A 19,566-nucleotide genomic window follows, 5' to 3' on the forward strand; every position below is an offset into this window, starting at 1 on the left:
ATAAGACATTCTTTGTCAAACCAAAGGGGGAAAAAGCTGCAAATGAATTTAAACACTATAAAAGTGCCAAAGAAAGAAAGAAAGAAACTTAAAGGCAGTAGGAAAGTTTTATATTTTCTACGGGACGGTAATTGTCTTTGTCCAACAAGTAAATAAAGATTCTAGAAAAAAAAACATACGTTCAAACTGTAAGATGATTGGCTGTTACACACGCCAGGCAAACGTCCCTTTCCGCTCTCCTCCGTTGCTAAGTAACAGCTCCTATGCTCTCCGTGCTTCGCCAAACAGAAGCTAGCTAAATGCTACGACCCAGATTTTGGGAAAACCCGAAGCAACAGGCAGTGTGTGTTTGATGAGAGTGCAGATTTGAAGCAATGACCGCTATAAAAGACGGGGAGTACACGGCTACGATCTACAAACTGGTGAGAATACAGCCAATTAGTTAGGGTTTTAGCTTGTTGAGCTAGCAGCTACACAGCGTGAACCAAACTCCATTCACAAATGGTTTATTTTAGTGTTTCATTCTTAATGAAGTACTTATACAAGACGAATTATACTTTTCTGGAATTGAGATGCACTTTCCGTATATTCGGCTTAAGTTTAAACTTATAACAAACATACAGAAAATGTAAACTGCAGTGTTTGTAGGTTTGTACCGGTGGTTAATCTTTGAAGTTCTCATCGCTCCAGTCCTTGTAGTTTACTACAAGTGATTGGATAAAGAGAGCGAGCGTTAATCAGTCAAGCTGTTCACAATAAATATGTGTCTGCGTTGTAGATTAAAGATGGTCAGTATGTGGATGCCATTCACATCCTGAACGGCCAGCTCCAAAAACACACTAAGGTAAGTCTGCCAGTCTTCAAGGGGAAAAAGGAGATATGCAACCCGTGATATAAGACTTAAAGAAACAGTAATCCTCTCTCTCTTCCTGTCTCTACTCAACAGTGCACACAGAGAGCTCTGAAACATTACAACTTGATTTTCTTGTTTGTTTGTTTGTTACATGGGCTTTTTTGGTGTGGAAAGCTATTACATACATGTTTGTCCAAATACAGCAATTAATGGGGCTCATTTTCAAGACTTCTTCATTGGATCCATAAGATTAATTTTATTATAGTGTCTTGTCATTGATGTGAATTGCTTCACTGTTACTGTGATTAAACTATATTACTTTGGGTAGTAAATTATTCGCTCCCTCAACTGAGTCACTCATTTTTTCCCTGCTAATTTGCTCTGCTCTCAGTACGTTACTTTGATTATGACTGAAATAAACTGGCTACATCTTTCTTTTTAAATTAGCACATTGTAAGTGCATTTTTGCATATTGCACCTCAGTAAATCTGGCGCACTTTCAGTTGTAGGGATTACTGCACTGCTGCAAGACATTGTTTTCAGCTTTGTTCTTTCTTAATTTTTATTTATTGAGATCTTAAAAAGGAAACCGTTTTTAAAATACAGAAAAGAAAATCTTAAAATGCAGCAGGAACTCTGGTGGGCTGAAGATGTCTGCATTTTGTGCTCAGACATCCTCAGGTGAGCTGTGTGTTTTTCTCTACAGATGTGCCTCAGCTGGTCACTCTCTCTTCCTTTCACCTGTGTCTCAGTCCAGGGCGGCGCTGTCTCTACTTGGTTTCTGCTACTATCACATCCAGGACTTCACCAACGCCGCCGAGTGCTACGAGCAGCTCACGCAGCTGCACCCGGAGGTGGAGGAGTACAAAGTGTACTACGCCCAGTCCCTGTACAAAGCTGGTGCTTATCCCGAGGCCACCAAGGCTTCATTTGCACTCGACAACCCCAGCAGCCAAACCAAGGTACAACACACACACACACTGAGCCCAGCTGTGTGTGCATGTGTGTGTCATTTAAATAAATAAACGAAGAGCTGGAAGTGTTGTGGTCCAGGTGTTTCATCATTGCATCAAATTTGTCAGTTTATGAACAATTCCACTTTATTTGTACAGAATTTTTTTAACACCATCTGTTAGACGATCTCCATCACGAGGAGCATTTGTTCACCAGACGTGTTCTAGCGAATGCATATGGCCCATAAATGAACAAAGGCAAACAAAAATGTTTGTAATTCAGCAACAAGGGCCACACTTTTTTATCAAAGTTACAACAAGGCGGCCTGTGCATCGGAGTCAACCCTCTGAACCCCCAAACCAGGAAAAGTGTCTGGTTTTACAAAAAAATCACAAAAATAACACCATCCATCAGAGCCAGAAGGTGTAAAAACAGATGTAACAAGAAGCACTCGGAGCGCACAAACCTGCATCAAGGCAGCTCACTCTCTGGGTAATATTTACTCTGAAGGGAATACTACTGTGTTTTGTATAGATGCATTTTGTATTCTTTGTTCTTTTAAATCTACTTTAAGAACTTAAAGACTTTAGGAAGTTTGTAGTGCAGTAAAAACTAGATACAGGTATCATGAAAGACGTTTACTTTGATTACACAAAAGGACTCGGTAATGAATTACAGGTACAGATTTGTAAGTACCTGAAATTAATTACTTGATCTTATTGTGTAATATTACTACAGTAATATAACTGTCTGTTCCTAACAGCTCATTCTCTTTCTCCTGACAATACTTTATTTAAAGATATATCGCATTTGGGGTCAATTTGAAAGAAACGCAGATGTGAAATGTAAAAGTGAGGTCAGAGTAACTGTGACATGATATTTGGATGCAAACTCTAATGTGATATTTAGAATCCCCGTACACCAGAATCATTTCCTAACTGTTACCAATACAAACAAAGGAAGTAGAATTTTAAGCATAATTCTGCACATAAAAGAGATTTGACAAGTTTGACCATGAAAATGAGGTCAGAGGTCCAAAGTAACGTGATATTTAGAATCCCCACAAATGTCTTCCTGTTGTCAGTACGAACAATGGCAATGAGAAACATGGAAGCACTTTGACTTTCGGATCAAACTTTTGACCTTGAAGAAAAGGTCAGAGGTCAGATGTGATATTATGTTTATAATGATATTAGACCAATAAATCATGAAGTTGACCTTGACAACCTCAGTGGATGTAAGCCAAATTTTAATGGATTGTTAACATGACTCCGCTTTACACCCATACAAAGTTTTATTAGAATTTATTCAAAAGCTATCGTGTTTACAGACGCATGCAAATGCTACCAAAGACATAACCTCCTTGGCTATTCCTTCATAGATTTTTAGCTTTCCAAAGGTCTAACTGAGGGAAAACGGAGATAAAATGACATTATCTAATTAAATCAAATTCAAAATTTGGTCTGAAGAGATAGTTAGCATGCTCCCTCCATCTTCCTCCAGGAGATATTTGAAGCGTCAGTGATAAAGCAGGTTCTGAAAATCACCAAAGATATAAATCACAGGAGTCGACGCCCTCATTGTACCTTCAGTGGCTCTAATACGCTGTTGAAAAGGTGCAGGGTAACAACTTGTAAGTTAATCAGTGCAAATTTTCTTTAGCACCATTATAAATCATTGAATGATAATAAGTCAAGCTACGAGTGTGTGTTTGTGTGTATGAATTTAAAACAGCATCATAAACGCTGTTTTATGTGGCACGTCTCTCTCACTTGTCCAAGACAAACTTCTGCCAAGGCAGAGAATGAAGGCTAATCTATAATCTATGCCTAATAATGTGGCATTTTATGAAAATTAATTTAGTCAGCGTGTCACTTTTAAAGCAAAAATACATTGTTTTTAGCTAAACAGTCCTGAGAAGCTAAGACTGAGTCGGCTAGGAGCCGTAGTCACATAACGACAATTCAGCCATTTGTTTGCGCTGAATCTTTTTTTTATTCCCACACATACTCCCAAATATATTTTACAGACACAGAAATTTCAAGTTGAAATTTGTAAATTTGCAAGAAAAAATCTCCTGATCTCCTATTTATAAAAAACTAAAACCTACAAGAAAAAAATGGAAACATTTATGATGAAAGCTGGTGACAAATTTTCATATATTTAACTGTAACTGGGTTAGATTTCTCTTGTAAATTTACAAATTTACAACAAAAAGTTTTGCCGTCCTGTTATGTGAATTATTTTTATTCTGATGACCCACTCTATCCTCCCTTCCTTTATACCTGCTTGTGGCCGGTTTGTGACATTATACCTTCAGTGGAGCTAATGCGCTGTTGTAAAAATTAGACCAGAGTAAAAATATCATCCAGAGGCTGTCTGGGGTTCAGAGGGTTAAGCTTGTTTTGTCCTTGTGATAATATCAAGAAGAAAAGTTCAGAGGTTTTGGAGAAAAGGTCCAAATGTGGGAAAAGAAGCTCATAAAAATGGTTATGGATGACAGTTTGCATTACAGATTACACTTTGTACTGGCTCTTATTTTTTTTGGCCCCATATTAAAATTAGCACTTGGCTGCTGTTGCCGTGTCCCTGTTTTACCTTTGGTTTATTGTCTCTCTCTGGCACAGATGGTCAAGCTGCAGGCCTGCATTAAATATTGTGAGGAAGATTATTCCGCTGCCAAGGTGAGGAGCTTTAACACGTCATCTGTTAACACACGATACCATTTCTGTTCAGTATAGCATCAGATTAATCCTTATTGTGCACAGCCAGACACGCCTTCATTAGCGTCACTTTCTGCTGTGTTTTTGTAGTCGCTGTTGGAGCAGCTGCCGCCGGACGACCCGGACTACGTCTACAATATGGGCTGTTTGCTTTACCAGGACGGCAAGTATGAGGAGGCCTGCAGGAAGTTCATGTCCGCCATGCAAGTGCTGGGATACGTGCCAGGTGATCAGTTAAAAACACACATTCAGTAAGCTGTTCTCTATGCACTGACCTGAAATCAAAATACAATTTATTTACTGTCACTGGATTGTTTCTGGGAACCCAAAAATATTCACCCGTAACAGCCAATAAGACGACTAACCGCTGGAAGGACGGTCCAATAACATATGTTCATCTGCTCCATGCTCCATCTCTATAAAAAAGCAATGTTGACCCAAACAGCTCCTCCTGCAGAAATAATCTTGTCCGTCATTTCTTATAGTTGGTGGCGTTGGGAGAATCTGTAATCAACTCCGCACTACTTTTTACAGTGGAAAGGGTTTATTTTTCAGGTTAACCGAAAATATTTGCAGATGAGATGAGTTTCTATTTCTTTTAAACAAAAAGAACCAGAACAAAAATTGGACATGACTTGAATTCATCCTAAATTTAAATAAAATTGATTAAGATAAAATGATTGCACACGAAAAGTTTTCATCATTTTTTTCTCTTATTTTCAGCGTTGTCCTACAACATCGCCCTGACTTATTACAGCCTGAAGAACCACAATCAGGCCCTCAAGTATATCGGGGAGATCATAGACCGTGGAATCAAGGAACATCCAGGTAAAAATAACTGTGATTTTCTCCTCTTTTAGATATTTATTATTTTTAGACCATGTTTTTGATCAGTAGGAGGGTTTTTTTCTTCTGCGTACCAGAGCTGAGTGTCGGGATGACGACCGAAGGCATCGACATCCACAGCGTGGGAAACACGCTGGTCCTGCATCAGTCGGCCCTGATCGAAGCCTTTAACCTCAAAGCTGCAATCAATTATGAGCTGAAGAACTGTAAGAACCTCCATCTGTTTCCAACACGTCACTTAGAGAGGTAGTGAGGTGGCAGACGACCCGCGTAAAAAACAGTATTGATGACAACTGTGGCTGTAAAGTGAAACACAGTCAGTATTCAGACACCAACCACACAAGAGCTGAGGAACATCACAAACCTATCCATGCTGTGTAGCTACAGCTTGTTGGCCAATCATAGCTATCTAAATCCTCTGTGAAGACACATGGGTGTGCTGCGAGCTGGTCTTTAGTTTGTGACTAACCTGACATTAGCGGCTGTTTCTCACTGTTTACATTATAAAGGATGGATGTGAGTCCTGGGTCTGATAAGAAAAGCCATCGTGAAAGTTCCTTAAACCTTCCCTCTAACCACAGTAAACACTTTCCTGGTGGATTAATCGCTGGTTTTAGGTCACAGTGAGGAGAACAACAAGCTGATTTTTTCTAACGTTAGCTAGCTATCACAAAGTTTTGCTCAGTCACATAGATATCAGTCAGCAGGCAGTTAAAGTTAATAATAACTGTAATAAATAATGAATAAATGATTAAAGTCTTGAACCATCCCTCATTTAAGTCCTCTTGAACAATAGTTCTCCAGCTTTCTGAAGGTCTTTCAAAGTTCTTATTTGGACAAGAAACAAGAAATGCAGCAAAGATAAGTGTCTGATTGGCAGTAGTTTGATTTACTGCCAATGCAGTAAAAGCATAAATGGATAGAAACCATCAGTCATGGATTGGCCTCCCCAGAGCCCGGACCTCAACATTATTGATGCAGAGAATGAAACAAAGAAGAGCTTTGAATGTCCTTCTAAAGCCCCGGAGAACCCTTCCTGAACACCAAGAGAAGAAAGAAACTACAGGTTTCCTAAGAGAGTTCAGACTTTCAAGCTCTTCAGAGGTGTACAAACGCTGTTTTTGCCGTAAACACTCGATTTCTGTGTGTGTCTGCATGTCTTTCAATAAATCGTTGCATCTACTTCCCATTTTCTTTGCAACATATAAAAAAATGAGGGGTGGCTCAAAACCTTTGCACATTACTGTAACTTAGTTTACATTTGGATAAAAAGAATGTTCTTACATGAAAACTTTCCCTAAAGCTGGAGTTTGTAGAGCGTTGGTGTTTTACGAGAGCTGGATGCCTCGACGATATTCAGAGTCACTGCTTCCAGCAGCCATTTGTGGTGTAGCAACAAAAATAGAAAAAAAATTATATATTTACCCTGTAGCCTAAAAATATTTTTGCATAGGCCGCAATTATCAAGAAGAGGTCTGTAAAACTGTTTACGCTCGTTGTGGTTTCACATGTGTAAAACCTCACGAGTGCAGAGAAAACAGGGTCTACAGCAAGAAACAAATCCAGAAGTTTCCACTGAGGTGAGTCTGGTGGCCAGTGCTCCTTAATGTTTTAGACCTTAAGAAATTTTGTGAAAGACGCAACATGTCAACATTCATCAAAAAATACTCTGCAAAGCAATGAATAAATGACCATGGACACAACAACTGCACACCATATTCTCCTATTCAGAGGATCTGTAATAACATTAACAGAGCTCAAAGTGCAGTTTCAGTCTGTCTGTTAAGCATCAGGTACTACTTTAAGCAAGCTAAAGCAAAACTTATGCATGTGATTAAACACACTGAAAAAGCCTTTGAAGGAGCATGTACACTTTTACATTCAATGCAAAAAGTGAGCGTTTAACTTTGTTTGCCAAAAAGGTTAGAACCGAGGGACTCGAACCTTGAACCTGTCAGTGTTGATGACCTGGGTCTTTTTCAGTCCTTTGAATTTTTAACTGATGAACGTGTTGGGACTGTGTGTTTTCTTACGTGGCTGCAGGCTCAGTGCTTGTGTCCTAAACCAGGTCACAGCCGTAAAACTTTTCCCTGTTCATAAGAGGAACAGAAACCGATAGAAAGAGATGAAAATCGGCTGCAAGAGAACTTGCAAAGCTTCCTTTAATCTTCAAAAGCAGGGTTGTCGTCCTTTCTTTCTCCACCCTCTGACACATTATCAGACCAAAGCTTTAAAGAACAGTGATCAGAGGACGACATGCAGGAAGGAAGCCCACATCAAACGGCCGGCTCTGTCAGACGGACGGAGAGTCGCGTCACCTGCTGCATGAAACAGATGGAAAGATGAGGTGCTGAACCCAGCCTGCAGGGATGAGCTCAGAAAATTTTTTAGGGGACATCCTGAGCACGTTTTGGCTATTGGACATTTCTTATTAACCTCATCAACACCATTGGTGGTGATTTGATCTCAGGCTTCTGCTGTGTGCGTGTTGAAGTGTGCTTCAGGAAGATATGAACCCCAAATAAGAGCCACCAGGTCACCGGAAAACCACTGTGAGAGAGGGTTAGGGTTAGTCTAAACACTCCTAGTTTCAGAAACGTCTAGTTTCTGAAACTAGGAGTGACTCAAGAGTTGGGAGTTCGCCTTGTAATCGGAAGGTTGCCGGTTCAAGCCCCAGCTTGGACAGTCTCGGTCGTTGTGTCCTTGGGCAAGACACTTCACCCGTTGCCTACTGGTGGTGGTCAGAGGGCCCGGTGGCACCAGTGTTCGGCAGCCTCGCCTCTATCAGTGCGCCCCAGGGTGGCTGTGGCTACGATGTAGCTTGCCATCACCAGTGTGTGAATGGGTGGATGACTGGTTGTGTAAAGCGCTTTGGGGTCCTTAGGGACTAGTAAAGCGCTATACAAATACAGGCCATTTACCATTTTACCATTTAAAACAACTTGCTTAAAGACATTTCAGCCTTACAGGTTTTTGTTAAAAGATTTCCAGCTGGGAGTGCCAAACAGGAGAAAATCCTTTTAAAGGGGTAGGTAGAACCTAACACTAAGCCCTCTGGAGGTCAAAAGGCATCACTGGTTATGACTTAGATCTCAGAGGATTAAAAGTAAAGCAGACTGAACGTTTCATGTTTTATGAACAAACGCTTTATGGCATAGAAATCATTGGCTTGCCTGGATTCAGACCTGACATTATGAAAGAGTCCAACACCCTCAACCTCTGCACGTCTCAGGTCACCTGATGGGAGGCAACAGTTGCAGTCTAGCTGAGAATGACTGTGTGACAATTTCTGACTGATTGCCAACATGTTGCAATCGATATGAGTCAGTCTGCACGGATGAGCGTAAATTATCTGTGACTCGTCTCTCTGAGACAGGGGACTCAAAGAGACGAGCTGGTTGTAGCCTGGTTATATGAAAGCAAGGATGGAGACTGCCTCTGACTTGCATGCAGCGACTACGTCACTATTTGTGGAGGAATTTCAGTTTCAGATCTATGAGGTTCAGGTTGGACTCTGAATGTAAGCAGTCAATGTGAATTTCTGTGTTAACGGTGTATGTTTGTGATTTTTGCTGATTTATCACAGTTTATCACCATATTGTCACAAACAGATTGCAAGTTATTGCCACCCGGACCCCCATTCAGTCACAGACTGGTAGCACTGGCTCCGTCTTATTGCTGTTTTATCACCAAACTTGCTTTGAAGTAGCCAACTGCCTGCGAGTGGTCAAAGACCTGTCTGTTCAGGTTTGCAGGGTCAATAATTATGATCAGTCTCCAGCCACTGTTTTAGTGTGACTGCAGGAAAGCATGTTGTAGGCATGTTTGGGGGGTTTTATGTTTGTGTGTTACTTATGGAAACTTATGGATAATTCAGGCAAAAGTTTTTGTGACGCCCCTGATGTAGATGGTGGTCTGCAGCTCTGCAGAGGACCAGTGGAACACTTTTAGTCCATTAAGATGTAATCAGAACTTTGTTTTCCAGAAAAAAGTTTTTGTAGAAAAAATGTAAATGCTTTGTGGCATGTGTTACAGTTTTGATTTTATTAGATATTGAGCGTTAAATGACAGGTAGGTAGGGAGAGAGAGTGAGGATGAAAATCAGCTTTGCTCATGTTTGAGGAATTGACTCAGTACATCTGAAAACAGTTCCACGGGGCGCCTGCAGATGATGATTATCGATTTTCCTTATGAAGTTTTGAAGACTCTGCTCTGTTTAAGTTTCCCAGGTTCATGAAGTTCATCTCTCAAAGAGAAATTTCTCAGAAAAAATCCGAAACGACCTGTTTTCTTCTCTGTTGTGTTCCATGTGGATTCCTGCAGTGAAAACAGCTCAGGAGGCTCTGACGGACATGCCCCCGAGATCAGATGAGGTGAGGACCTGAAACTGTTTGCACAATCACATTTGGAGGTCCCCATAAACACAAATTCATTATTGTTAGGGTGAAGACTTCAGTCGAGGTTATAGGGACGTAGGGATTTTAAAAGGAAGGAAGGAAATGAATGATTCTGTGTTGTTATTCAGTAGTTGTTTGAATTAAGGCTGCCTGGGCTCGCTGAGCCTGACAGCCTGTAGATAACAGAGATTAATTCAAGATTAGAATGGAGACGTAGGTGTGAAGGCTTACATGGAGGTAATGATGGTATTTTTATCATCCTAAGATGACTTCATTAAAATTAATGTACAGATGGGACACTGTCCTTGGTCCAGCCTGTCACTGCCTCTGAGTCATGGCTTTCTTATGAGAGAACAACTAGTGCCCCCTAGTGGAAATCAGTGCAAAGTGCACTGAGTCAGAAACACTAGGAAGTGAAGTTTTACATTTTTTACAGTCTGAAATTAATGGGACCACAACAGCTTTTAAAGGAAAAGACAATAACACTCAAACAAAATGGATCCAGAGTGTAAAAAATAAAAGGAACTTATTAATAATTTATTATTTATTATGCCAGTTTGAAGGATGTCTCTGTTCCTAATATGACAAAGGGAGAATCAGGGTGCTCATCCTCCTTAATCCCTCCCACCTGAGATACGAGCAGAGGAGGTGAGGAGGAGATTCGAGGAGAGAGGAGACGAGACAAACACCGTCTAACAAAATGAGCCATCCTCGACTCTGAGCATCATTTTAAATGATGTCAATTAAATATGATGTTTGATACTGCGTCATCATAAACTGTTCTGTTGTAGCCACAGCAGTTTTTCATGATCTCAGGTGTAATGGTGCTCGTGACATTTTTATAGTCTCGGCCACTTTTAATTAAATTCACCACGAGGAGCAAAGTGACCGTTTCCAGACCGGGTGTTTTTGCTCATACACAGAAACAGTGAAGGAGAAAAAGCTTCTTCATCTTTAAAAACTGAAACAAGAATTTAAACAGGCTGTTCAAAGAGTCCTTCTCCCTGCATGATTTGTACCTCCAGCTGTGCCTATTTTATACACTAACGATAAAAAAGAACAAAATGAGCAACTGAAAACTCACAAACGATGAAAGTTTGTATTTCTGTTGAAGTCTGTACAACTTGTGTTTTATCTGGTTCATTATAAAAGCAATCAGCCCCACTTCAAGTCGAAAAAGTGCAGTTATTCTTGTACACTCAATGCAGTATTATGTACTTCATATCCTATATTATGTGTATTTTTACAGGAACTGGACCCAGTGACACTCCACAACCAGGCTCTGTTGAACATGGACACGAAGCCATCGGAGGGCTTCGAGAAGCTGGCCTTCCTCCTGCAGCAGCCCTCATTCCCCCCCGTCACCTTTGGAAACCTGCTGCTGCTCTACTGCAAACATGAGGTACGCAGCAGTATTTTATCTGGAGGAGACAAACTACAGCAGCAAAGACTCCCACTGACCTGCTAAACCTCAGCACAAAGATGCTTTTCTTGATTTTCTGTTATTTATCTCATGTTCCAGCGGTGGATGTTCATATTAAACATGACCAAAGTTTCTGATAAAGTCAGTGTAGCGTATGTACAAGTACTCCCTGTGGGCCAGAAGCTCAGGCTGCTTTAAACACTCAGTTTTTGTTTCTACTCTTGGCCCTGCATGACGCCTGTGACAGTATATTTCCTTACTGTGATCATCACATGCAGCTGCTTTTATAACCTGGTGTTTCTGAGGGGCAGTCAATCAGAAGCAGGTTGTCTTAAATGGCACTAAAAACAGCTTGTGTTTCAGAGAGATGATGAGCTAAAAGTACATTTTAATAAAAGCAAAAATATGTGCATAGAAATTAGAACAATAGGATCCTGGTAATTGTTCCTGTTGCTGTAGCAAACCTGCTGAAGACTTTTATTCTGCTATAGAAACACATCAATATGAAACGTGCTGTATTCAGCACTATTTAGACTTTCAGACAGGCTCTTGCTGTGATCCAGCAAACAGTGTGGAAAATAATTTGTCCCACTCCAGCGTGGCTTTAAAGGCTCGTAACAGCTCAGATTAGTTCAGGTAATCAGGTAACTGAAACAAGCAGTTTTAGCTTACAAAGGTTCAGAAAAAAAAAACATTTTAAAAAACATCCACGTGGCCAAACAACGCAGGAATCTCAGAAACAAAAAGGAGCATGAGGAGGGAAACCAGGTGGAATAACCAAAAACTGAGAAGAAGAAGACACATCTGAAATTTATCAGGGTGTGGCAAAAAATTACAGAGGAAGGGAAACAGACAACGACAGGAAGTAGTTGCTGCAGATTACCAAAATAAGACAGAAGTAAAAACAAAGATAAAGAAAAGTAGACACAAAAATAAATCTCACAAGAAATTAATCAAGAAAACATCTTTCACAAAAGCATCTGCCACCGTGCCAGTTTAAATAAGACAGATAAAGAATTTCTGACTTTAAGCATCAATATTCAGATCTACTGCTCCAAAAACACAGTTTTACAATTAATTTCTATGTTTTTTCTTTACTTTTTCCTCAGTAAATTAAAATTTTCCATTCAATTAGTTTTAATTGGCAGCCCTATAAACAGCTCCTCTCCCTGACAGCGCTCACACTGACCTCATTATTCAGAGATTTATCGTGCCGTTCTCCATAAACACCACGACGCCTCTCTGTGGCATGTCAGCAGTTTCCACCAGTGAGCATCCACGCAGGGAGTAACACTGTTTGCAAAGGGATTTGGACTCGTGTGGTGTGAGTTCCAGTGGAAAGAGCTGAAAACAAAGAGCTGCAAGTCTTTCATTAAGATGGCATTAACTTCTCTGCTGGACTTCTCACAGTACTTTGACCTGGCAGCTGATGTCCTGGCAGAAAACGCACATCTCACCTACAAGTTCCTCTCCCCGGTGAGTAACGAGTATCCTCGAGAGACCAGCCAGTTGATTTTATTCTAATTAGCACATCTGGTGTAGTGTCGTCTGCACAAATATGACTAGTAATAACAAAAACAATCCTCATCTGTTTCTTTTTCTTTTTCAGTACATGTACGAGTTTCTTGATGCTTTGTTGACTTGCCAGACGGCACCAGAGGAGGTACGGTATAAAACACCTGACACCTTATTAACAATAGGAAGCTATTTTTAATGATCTGTATAAAATCAACCAAATGTCCACATGATATGAAAGTTTCACGGCTGAAAAATATATTTAAGCTCTGTTAAAACTGTTCTCATTGAAATGTCAACTTCCAGCTTGGACTTGGATTCATGTGCAAGATTTTTTTGAGTCTCTTTTTAATGACTGTAAATGAAACAGATCATTTTGGTGAAGTGGTTGAAATGAGAATTAGTACCTTTACACCTGAGCTGGAAAACAAAGAGAGTGCAGACTCCAGGACGGGGAATGAGTTTCCGTTATGTGAGGGTGTTGTTCACAAGTGAGACGAGAGGTCAGAGAGGAGACTGACAGATGGTCCGGTGGAGAATCCACAGCAATGAGGACGTTGTAGTGGTCCGTTGTGGTAAAGAGGAACTGTTTATGGCTCAGTCTACGTTCCCTCACCACGAGCTCTGCGTTTTGACTGAAGGCAGCATTGAAGATACATCAGCTTCCTCTGAGGGGTTTCTCGACTCAGCCATAGATTGGATGAGGATCTCAGTCATTCAGTTGAGCTGCTGCTCCACATCGAAAGGAGTCAGTCAAGGTGATTCAGGCCTCTGACTAGGATGACTCCTGGACCCTTTGTAGGTGCTTCAGGGATATCTAACTGGGAGGAGACCCTAGAGCAGAACCAGGACACTCTAGAGAGGTTTTGTAATTTGGCTTGCTTAGGAACACTTAACCAGCCTCCTAGAAGAACTGGAGGAGATGGCTGGGAGGGGGAGGTCTTAACACCTATGCTTAGACTGCTGCTGCCACAATCCAGACCTGGACAATCGGCAGAGAATGTATAGAAGGATGAAATTATAAAATAATACTCGTTAGTGCGAGTGCTAGAAACATGAACCATAAATTACCACGAGGGAGACAATTTCTCAATCTGGAAAGAGTACGTTAACCTGCTGAGCTAACCAGTCAACACTGTGAATGAAACACAACTAATGCTGTGGATGACAGTCGGCTGGAAAAGACCAGTTTGATGGTTCAGCATCAGATTTGTTTTTGTGTCTTTTGTATCCGTCATGTTTCATTATCTGTGTTCTTTTTTCAGGCTTTCAGGAAGTTTGAAGAGATGAACGGAAAACTGGCGGAACAGCTACGCAAGCTAACGAAGCAGGTTGTTAACCTCACGCTTCTCTTTCTGTCTTACTGCACGCAGCATTTTCACACTGCCTGTATTTTATTTTGTGGGGTTATATATCAGACATGCTTTTGTTATAAGGAGTGGCGTTGTGGGTTAAGTCAGAACCATGAAAAGTGGTTTGGAGGCTGGTTGCAAAGGGGCTTGCAGTTGAACTTGACGATTTCTTGCAGGACAGGATTGAATACAAATAAAATGTCTGTGTGAATCACTCATCTTCTTCAAGCTGCAGGAAACCAGGCTGGCTCGAGATGAGGAACTGCAGAAGAAAGCTGTGCAGGACTTCGAACTGATGCAGGAAAAGTGAGGACACGCAAACATAAACACACTAAGTCATGTTTTCATTTCCTCAATGGAAACAAAGCAAAGTCAGTAACAAAGGATTACTTTCTGATTGGCCACCTCTCTCACAGGTACATCGTTGTCCTCATGGCTCAGGCTAAGATCTACTGGAACCGCGAGAACTTCCAGATGGTGGAGAAGATTTTCCGCAAGTCGGTGGAGTACTGCAACGATAACGACACCTGGAAGCTGAACGTGGCTCACGTGCTCTTCATGCAGAACAAGTACAAGGAGGCTATCGGCTTCTACGAGCCCATCGTCAAGAAGCACTACGACAACGTGAGTGCTCAAGGCGGCTTATTACCTGCCTGTTCACCTGTGGGCACCAAATGATGACAGTGTGACGTCAGCGCTAAAAGCTGACAGTGTGCCTTTTTGTCCAGGTGGAGCAGTGTAACATACAGGAGTGTCCCTGCAAGTGCAAACCATCGGTAAACAAAAGACAGACCAAACACCTGTTTCTCTGCCTCTGCAGTTTCTATCTGTGCATGAATCCGCTGTTTAGTGTGATGGTTTGCAGTGGTGTTTCTGATGTTGTACAACTTCAGATAGTCACGTGGCTGAAGGCCTGGAGTGTTTAACAGAGCACACTAACACTGGAGAATAAAGAGTTTTTAGGGTGTTTTCACACCTGTGGTTTTTAGTCTGTTCAATTCAAACTCTGGTTCGTTTTGGTGCGGTTGGTTTGTGCAGGTGTGAACGCAGTAATTGCACCAGTGTTGAACAAAGAGCATTTTTTTTATGGTGTGAATGTGATCCATCCTTGATCTGAGCCAAAGCCAGCTGTACGTTGTAGGTTTTAGCTAAAATATTCTCCATGCTCCGTGCAGTAGTGCGGAACAAAGCACCTTCTTCCTGTATTTACTTTTGTTTCTCTCACCTCAGACACATCTGGCCAATCAGTAGACTGAACATTCTCATGTGGTTTGTAGTGACACAAGAAAAGAAACCAAACCCTGAGAAAAAGCTACAAGTTTACCAACCCAGCTGATTCGGACCAGAGTAAACGGACTATAGCTGTGAAAACACCTGCAGTTTTCTTATATGTTCCAGTTCAGATTTAACCTCACATCAGTGGGATAATTTAAAGGTTCTGCTGCTGACTGAAAAGATTTCCTGTGAAATCACTGGTCAAGCCTCTGATCCATGTTGGTGTTTGCTTATGTAGATCCTGAACGTGAGCGCCGTGGTCCTAGCCAACCTGTGCGTGTCCTACATCATGACGAGCCAAAACGAAGAGGTAACGTACAGACACGGTCACTGTTAGCCCAAAGGTGTTTCTATGTGGTTTGTATCCAGAAGAACATGTTTATAACACATATGAAAGTAATGAAACTCATGAAAAGCACTGCTTTAAAAAACAGAGACACACCAGATGAGACAAAAGAGGTCAAAACTTCCATTACAAATAGTAATGTCTACGAAATAAATTAATTACCCTATTCCAGTTTAATATCCCTTCTGATTGTAGAGAAAAACGATGAAGCAGCATTTATATCCTGATAGAAGATTGAATTAATATCCACTGGGATGTCCTCCTAAAGAGAGAGGGAGCACAGAGGATATCTGTTCAGACATATGCACACATATGGTTATTGTACTCATTCTATGCGATGGCCACTGTCACTGTTGATTCTTTGTTATACAGTAAAGCCACAGCGGGCACTACTTTATCTCCAGACTGACGGTGACAGAATTAACAAAAAGCCGGGCATGGAAACATGTTGAAATCCAGCAGTGCTGTTAGACTGCCTGAAAGTTCAGACAGCTAGGTCCAGCCTTTCCCCGCTGGGAGTCTGATCAGGTCCCTGTGTGATACTTTCATCCAAACTCTAGCTCCACTGTCCATGATGGATGGCTTTTTTGGGGGAGCTTTTAGCCTTTGTTGTGTCTGAGAGTAGAAAGGAAAGGTGTGAGAAAGAGCAGCAAAGCCCAGAATCAAGCCTCTGCAATAGCAGGATAGCATCTCTCGGCTAACACGGTCTTCTAACTTCTCTGACTCTGATGATCTCTGCGTGTCGTCCCGGTTTAACAGGCTGAAGAGCTGATGAGGAAGATCGAGAAAGAAGAGGAGCAGATCTCCTACGATGACCCCGACAAAAAGGTCTTTCACCTCTGCATCGTCAACCTGGTCATCGGGTGAGTCCCACACTCGGATCCTGATTACACAGGAAGAGCTTTATGGGGACAGTCAGCAGGTATTTACTGTATTCTTCAGCTGTAATGAAAGGGAGTTACTGTGCAATCAGAAATCAGTCCTAAGTATTTTATTTCGTATCATTTCTGATGTGAAGGTTAGAGAGGAAGAAGAAAAAAGTCCTGCTATCATCAGTAAGATCATGTCTGTGAAACCTGTTTTGCACACTTGTGTTTTGTCTTTCAGGACGCTGTACTGTGCAAAGGGAAACTACGACTTTGGCATCTCCCGTGTCATCAAGAGCCTGGAGCCTTACAACAAGAAGGTCAGCCATTTTTCCACCAATTGTATCAGTCAGATACAAGAGATCACAAGACCCTTGGGTCACCAAGGCTGACCACAACGTCGTCTTCTGCTGCCCAGTTTAATGCCCCTGATGTTTGACTGGCTCCCAGTGCCTACAGCTAAGAAAAGAAAATCAAGCAGGTCACCCTGGTGATCCTCAAACTGTGAATAACACTCAGAAGATTTTGGCTTAGTCCAGCTGCAAGATTCCAGTACTTTTGTAATCACGATGATGATTCAACCAGGCGATTGGCCATCTGTTGGGAGAGTGAGCCTCCAATCAGAGGCTGGTGTTGGTGTAAGTGGTGTAAGGGCCGGGGCTAAATGCTTAGCACCGACTGAACTTTCAGATTAGTAACGACGGGCTCGTCCGAGTAAATCAGTGCTGGATGGCATCGTTCTTACAGATGGATGAAAAAAAAATGAAAGCTCAAATCTTGTTTCTTTAATTTGAAGATTTTTCCTTTTCCCACACAAAAACGAGCAGGGCTCATACAGACCACGTACTTCTGTGTCAGAACTGGAAGGACACACAGCATAACAGAATAGAAGCCTTTAATGGCTTTGATGGAAAAACACAGCCACAGTGAGGATGCTTGGTGGCCCAGGCCCAAACCAGCCCTACCTTTCTGTGAGGCCACCAGCTGCAGGAGCAGCAGGAGGCACAGGAACAAACAAGCTTCATGGAGTTTTTTTAATATGCTTAACACCCGGACAGTCTTCTTCACTTCCATGTCCACGTTCATGGTTATAGATTAGAGACTCATGCATGTAGTTTTAGATTAAGATTTAAAAAGAGAACCATGCACATAGACAGTTTTATCAAAAGCGGTCCTATGAACATTTCATCCTTCATGGTTTAGTTTTATTCATAAATCTGCAGTTTCTGTGCAATCTGACTCCACTTACAGCTTGTTTGTACAGTCTGATGAAATCTAACCATGCTTTATCTTAATTTAATATTAAATGGAGGTAATCCCACTTGCAGTGTTCGGACTTTGTGTCCAAGGATTAAAAAATATCTGAACAACAAATACAGTCCTGCAGGAGCACCTTCTCCGAGGCCGAGCTGCTCTTTTTGGGAACCTTTTGATCCCGTTCGGTCACAACATCAGCGGAGTCCAGCTGCAGCTGAGTCCACTAAAATCCAGCTGAGAACACAAGCCATCATCCTGAGCATCTCGCCTGTCATCCCCTCCAACAATCACCATCCAGTCACATCCACAGTGAAAGCAGAGAGCACTACAGGAATGTGAAACCTGGCGAGACGCACGTCTATCACACAAGCTTCTCGTCTCTGGTTACTTCAAATCATTTTATACAGGAAACCGTCCTGTGTGGTTAAACTGTCACGACTACAGCTTACAATGTTCACAAAACAAATCCTGCTGGCAGGAGCTGAGGCGTTCAGTCTGGTTATATGTTGTTAATCTGTTCTGTTTGTGTGTAGCTGGGGACGGACACATGGTTCTACGCCAAGCGCTGTTTCCTGTCCCTGCTGGAGAACATGTCCAAACACATGGTCATGCTGAGGGACACCGTGGTGCAGGAGTGCATTCAGTTCCTGGAGCACTGCGAGGGTGAGCAGCCGTCACAAAAACGCCTGCAGAAATATCTCGACACACTTAATGGGATTACTCTGTTTTTTCAGATTAAAATGTTCGTGTACGGGTTCCAGTTTTTAGTGATTGTTAAAGTTTTGGTGATAGTGTAGTATCTTTAGTCTTTGAAGTTTTCTCGAGTGAATTATCAGGAAACGGATCAAACATTCAGGGTGTTACTGCCTGTTTCTGGTCCTCTGCGTCACAGACATTTAACTGCTGCACATTATTCAAACTGTGATCGATCCATCACAGTCACGCTGGGACTTTAGGTTGTTTAGCTGGAGTGTAAAATTGTTTGCAGTGTTTCCATTTTAAATGTTCACGTTGATACCTCCTGTACTGTGGTAAAAAGTAATTTTGTGCTCCGAATGCTCTGACCGACTGTTTTCTTTGCTTTCCTGCAGTTTATGGGAAGGAGGTGCCGGCCATCATCGAGCAGCCTCTGGAGGAGGTCCGCATTCACATCGGCAAGAACACCGTCACCTACGAGGCTCGGCTTCTCAAGGCCCTGTTCTACGAGGTGATTGGCTGGAACAAGTGACATCACACAGGTGTTACCGGCTGAGTTATGACAGTTTAATAAGTTCCACAGAAACTTGGTTTAAAGACGGTCAGAACACAGTGACGTGTTTCTGTGGAGCTTTCGTGTGGCTTCTCTGCGCTGGGACACTTCTGACTGAAGGACGTGATCTCAGTGAGCAGATCTGATATAATCACAGTTAACAGACTGCATTTATCATCACTATGAACACAACGGTTTGTAGAACAGACTTTAGTTTTATTGGTTATGTTTATTTCACTAACATAAACATACATGATGATAGTAATGTAAGTTTATCTCCATGCATTCGGTTCATGCAGATCCTCTGCAGCCGGTGCTCCCAACTCTGTTTGTCGATTAAATATGTGTGAAAAACAATATGATTTAAAGTAAATAAAGATATTTTTAGAACTCAAGGTTTTCACCAGGAAAACAACCTGGGTGGATTCAGATGTTTTTTCTCAAAGTAAATGTAAATATGTGTTTTAAATAGAGATGCTCCAATCAGCGTTTTTAGCTTTATATAAACTT

The 19,566-nt window shown here is 41.6% G+C and overlaps 1 protein-coding gene across 1 annotated transcript; it reads left to right on the forward strand.

Annotated features, from left to right (window-relative positions):
- Window positions 1-244: 244 nt before the first annotated feature.
- ift70 (intraflagellar transport 70) lies at window positions 245-19,451 on the forward strand. Its single transcript, XM_063472479.1, has 19 exons — window positions 245-422; window positions 779-844; window positions 1,606-1,815; window positions 4,435-4,491; window positions 4,621-4,756; window positions 5,254-5,358; window positions 5,454-5,582; window positions 9,700-9,749; window positions 11,023-11,175; window positions 12,607-12,672; window positions 12,806-12,859; window positions 13,977-14,042; window positions 14,293-14,369; window positions 14,480-14,687; window positions 15,577-15,648; window positions 16,444-16,547; window positions 16,792-16,870; window positions 18,341-18,470; window positions 18,899-19,451. The coding sequence occupies exons 1-19, from the start codon at window positions 375-377 to the stop codon at window positions 19,033-19,035; spliced, it is 1,947 nt and encodes a 648-aa protein (XP_063328549.1). The 5' UTR covers window positions 245-374; the 3' UTR covers window positions 19,036-19,451.
- The last annotated feature ends 115 nt before the right edge of the window (window positions 19,452-19,566 follow it).

This window comes from Pelmatolapia mariae, linkage group LG4, assembly GCF_036321145.2.
Source record: "Pelmatolapia mariae isolate MD_Pm_ZW linkage group LG4, Pm_UMD_F_2, whole genome shotgun sequence".
In the NCBI taxonomy this organism is placed as follows: Eukaryota; Metazoa; Chordata; class Actinopteri; order Cichliformes; family Cichlidae; genus Pelmatolapia; species Pelmatolapia mariae.

What these genes read in the sequence shown, in the direction of transcription:
- ift70 (XM_063472479.1), top strand. Translation starts at nt 375, where the DNA reads ATGACCGCTATAAAAGACGGGGAGTACACGGCTACGATCTACAAACTG. An exon ending in GCCAGACGGCACCAGAGGAG is followed by an intron (nt 12,860 to 13,976) that starts GTACGGTATAAA and finishes TTCTTTTTTCAG; the next exon opens with GCTTTCAGGAAGTTTGAAGA. An exon ending in TTCGAACTGATGCAGGAAAA is followed by an intron (nt 14,370 to 14,479) that starts GTGAGGACACGC and finishes CCTCTCTCACAG; the next exon opens with GTACATCGTTGTCCTCATGG.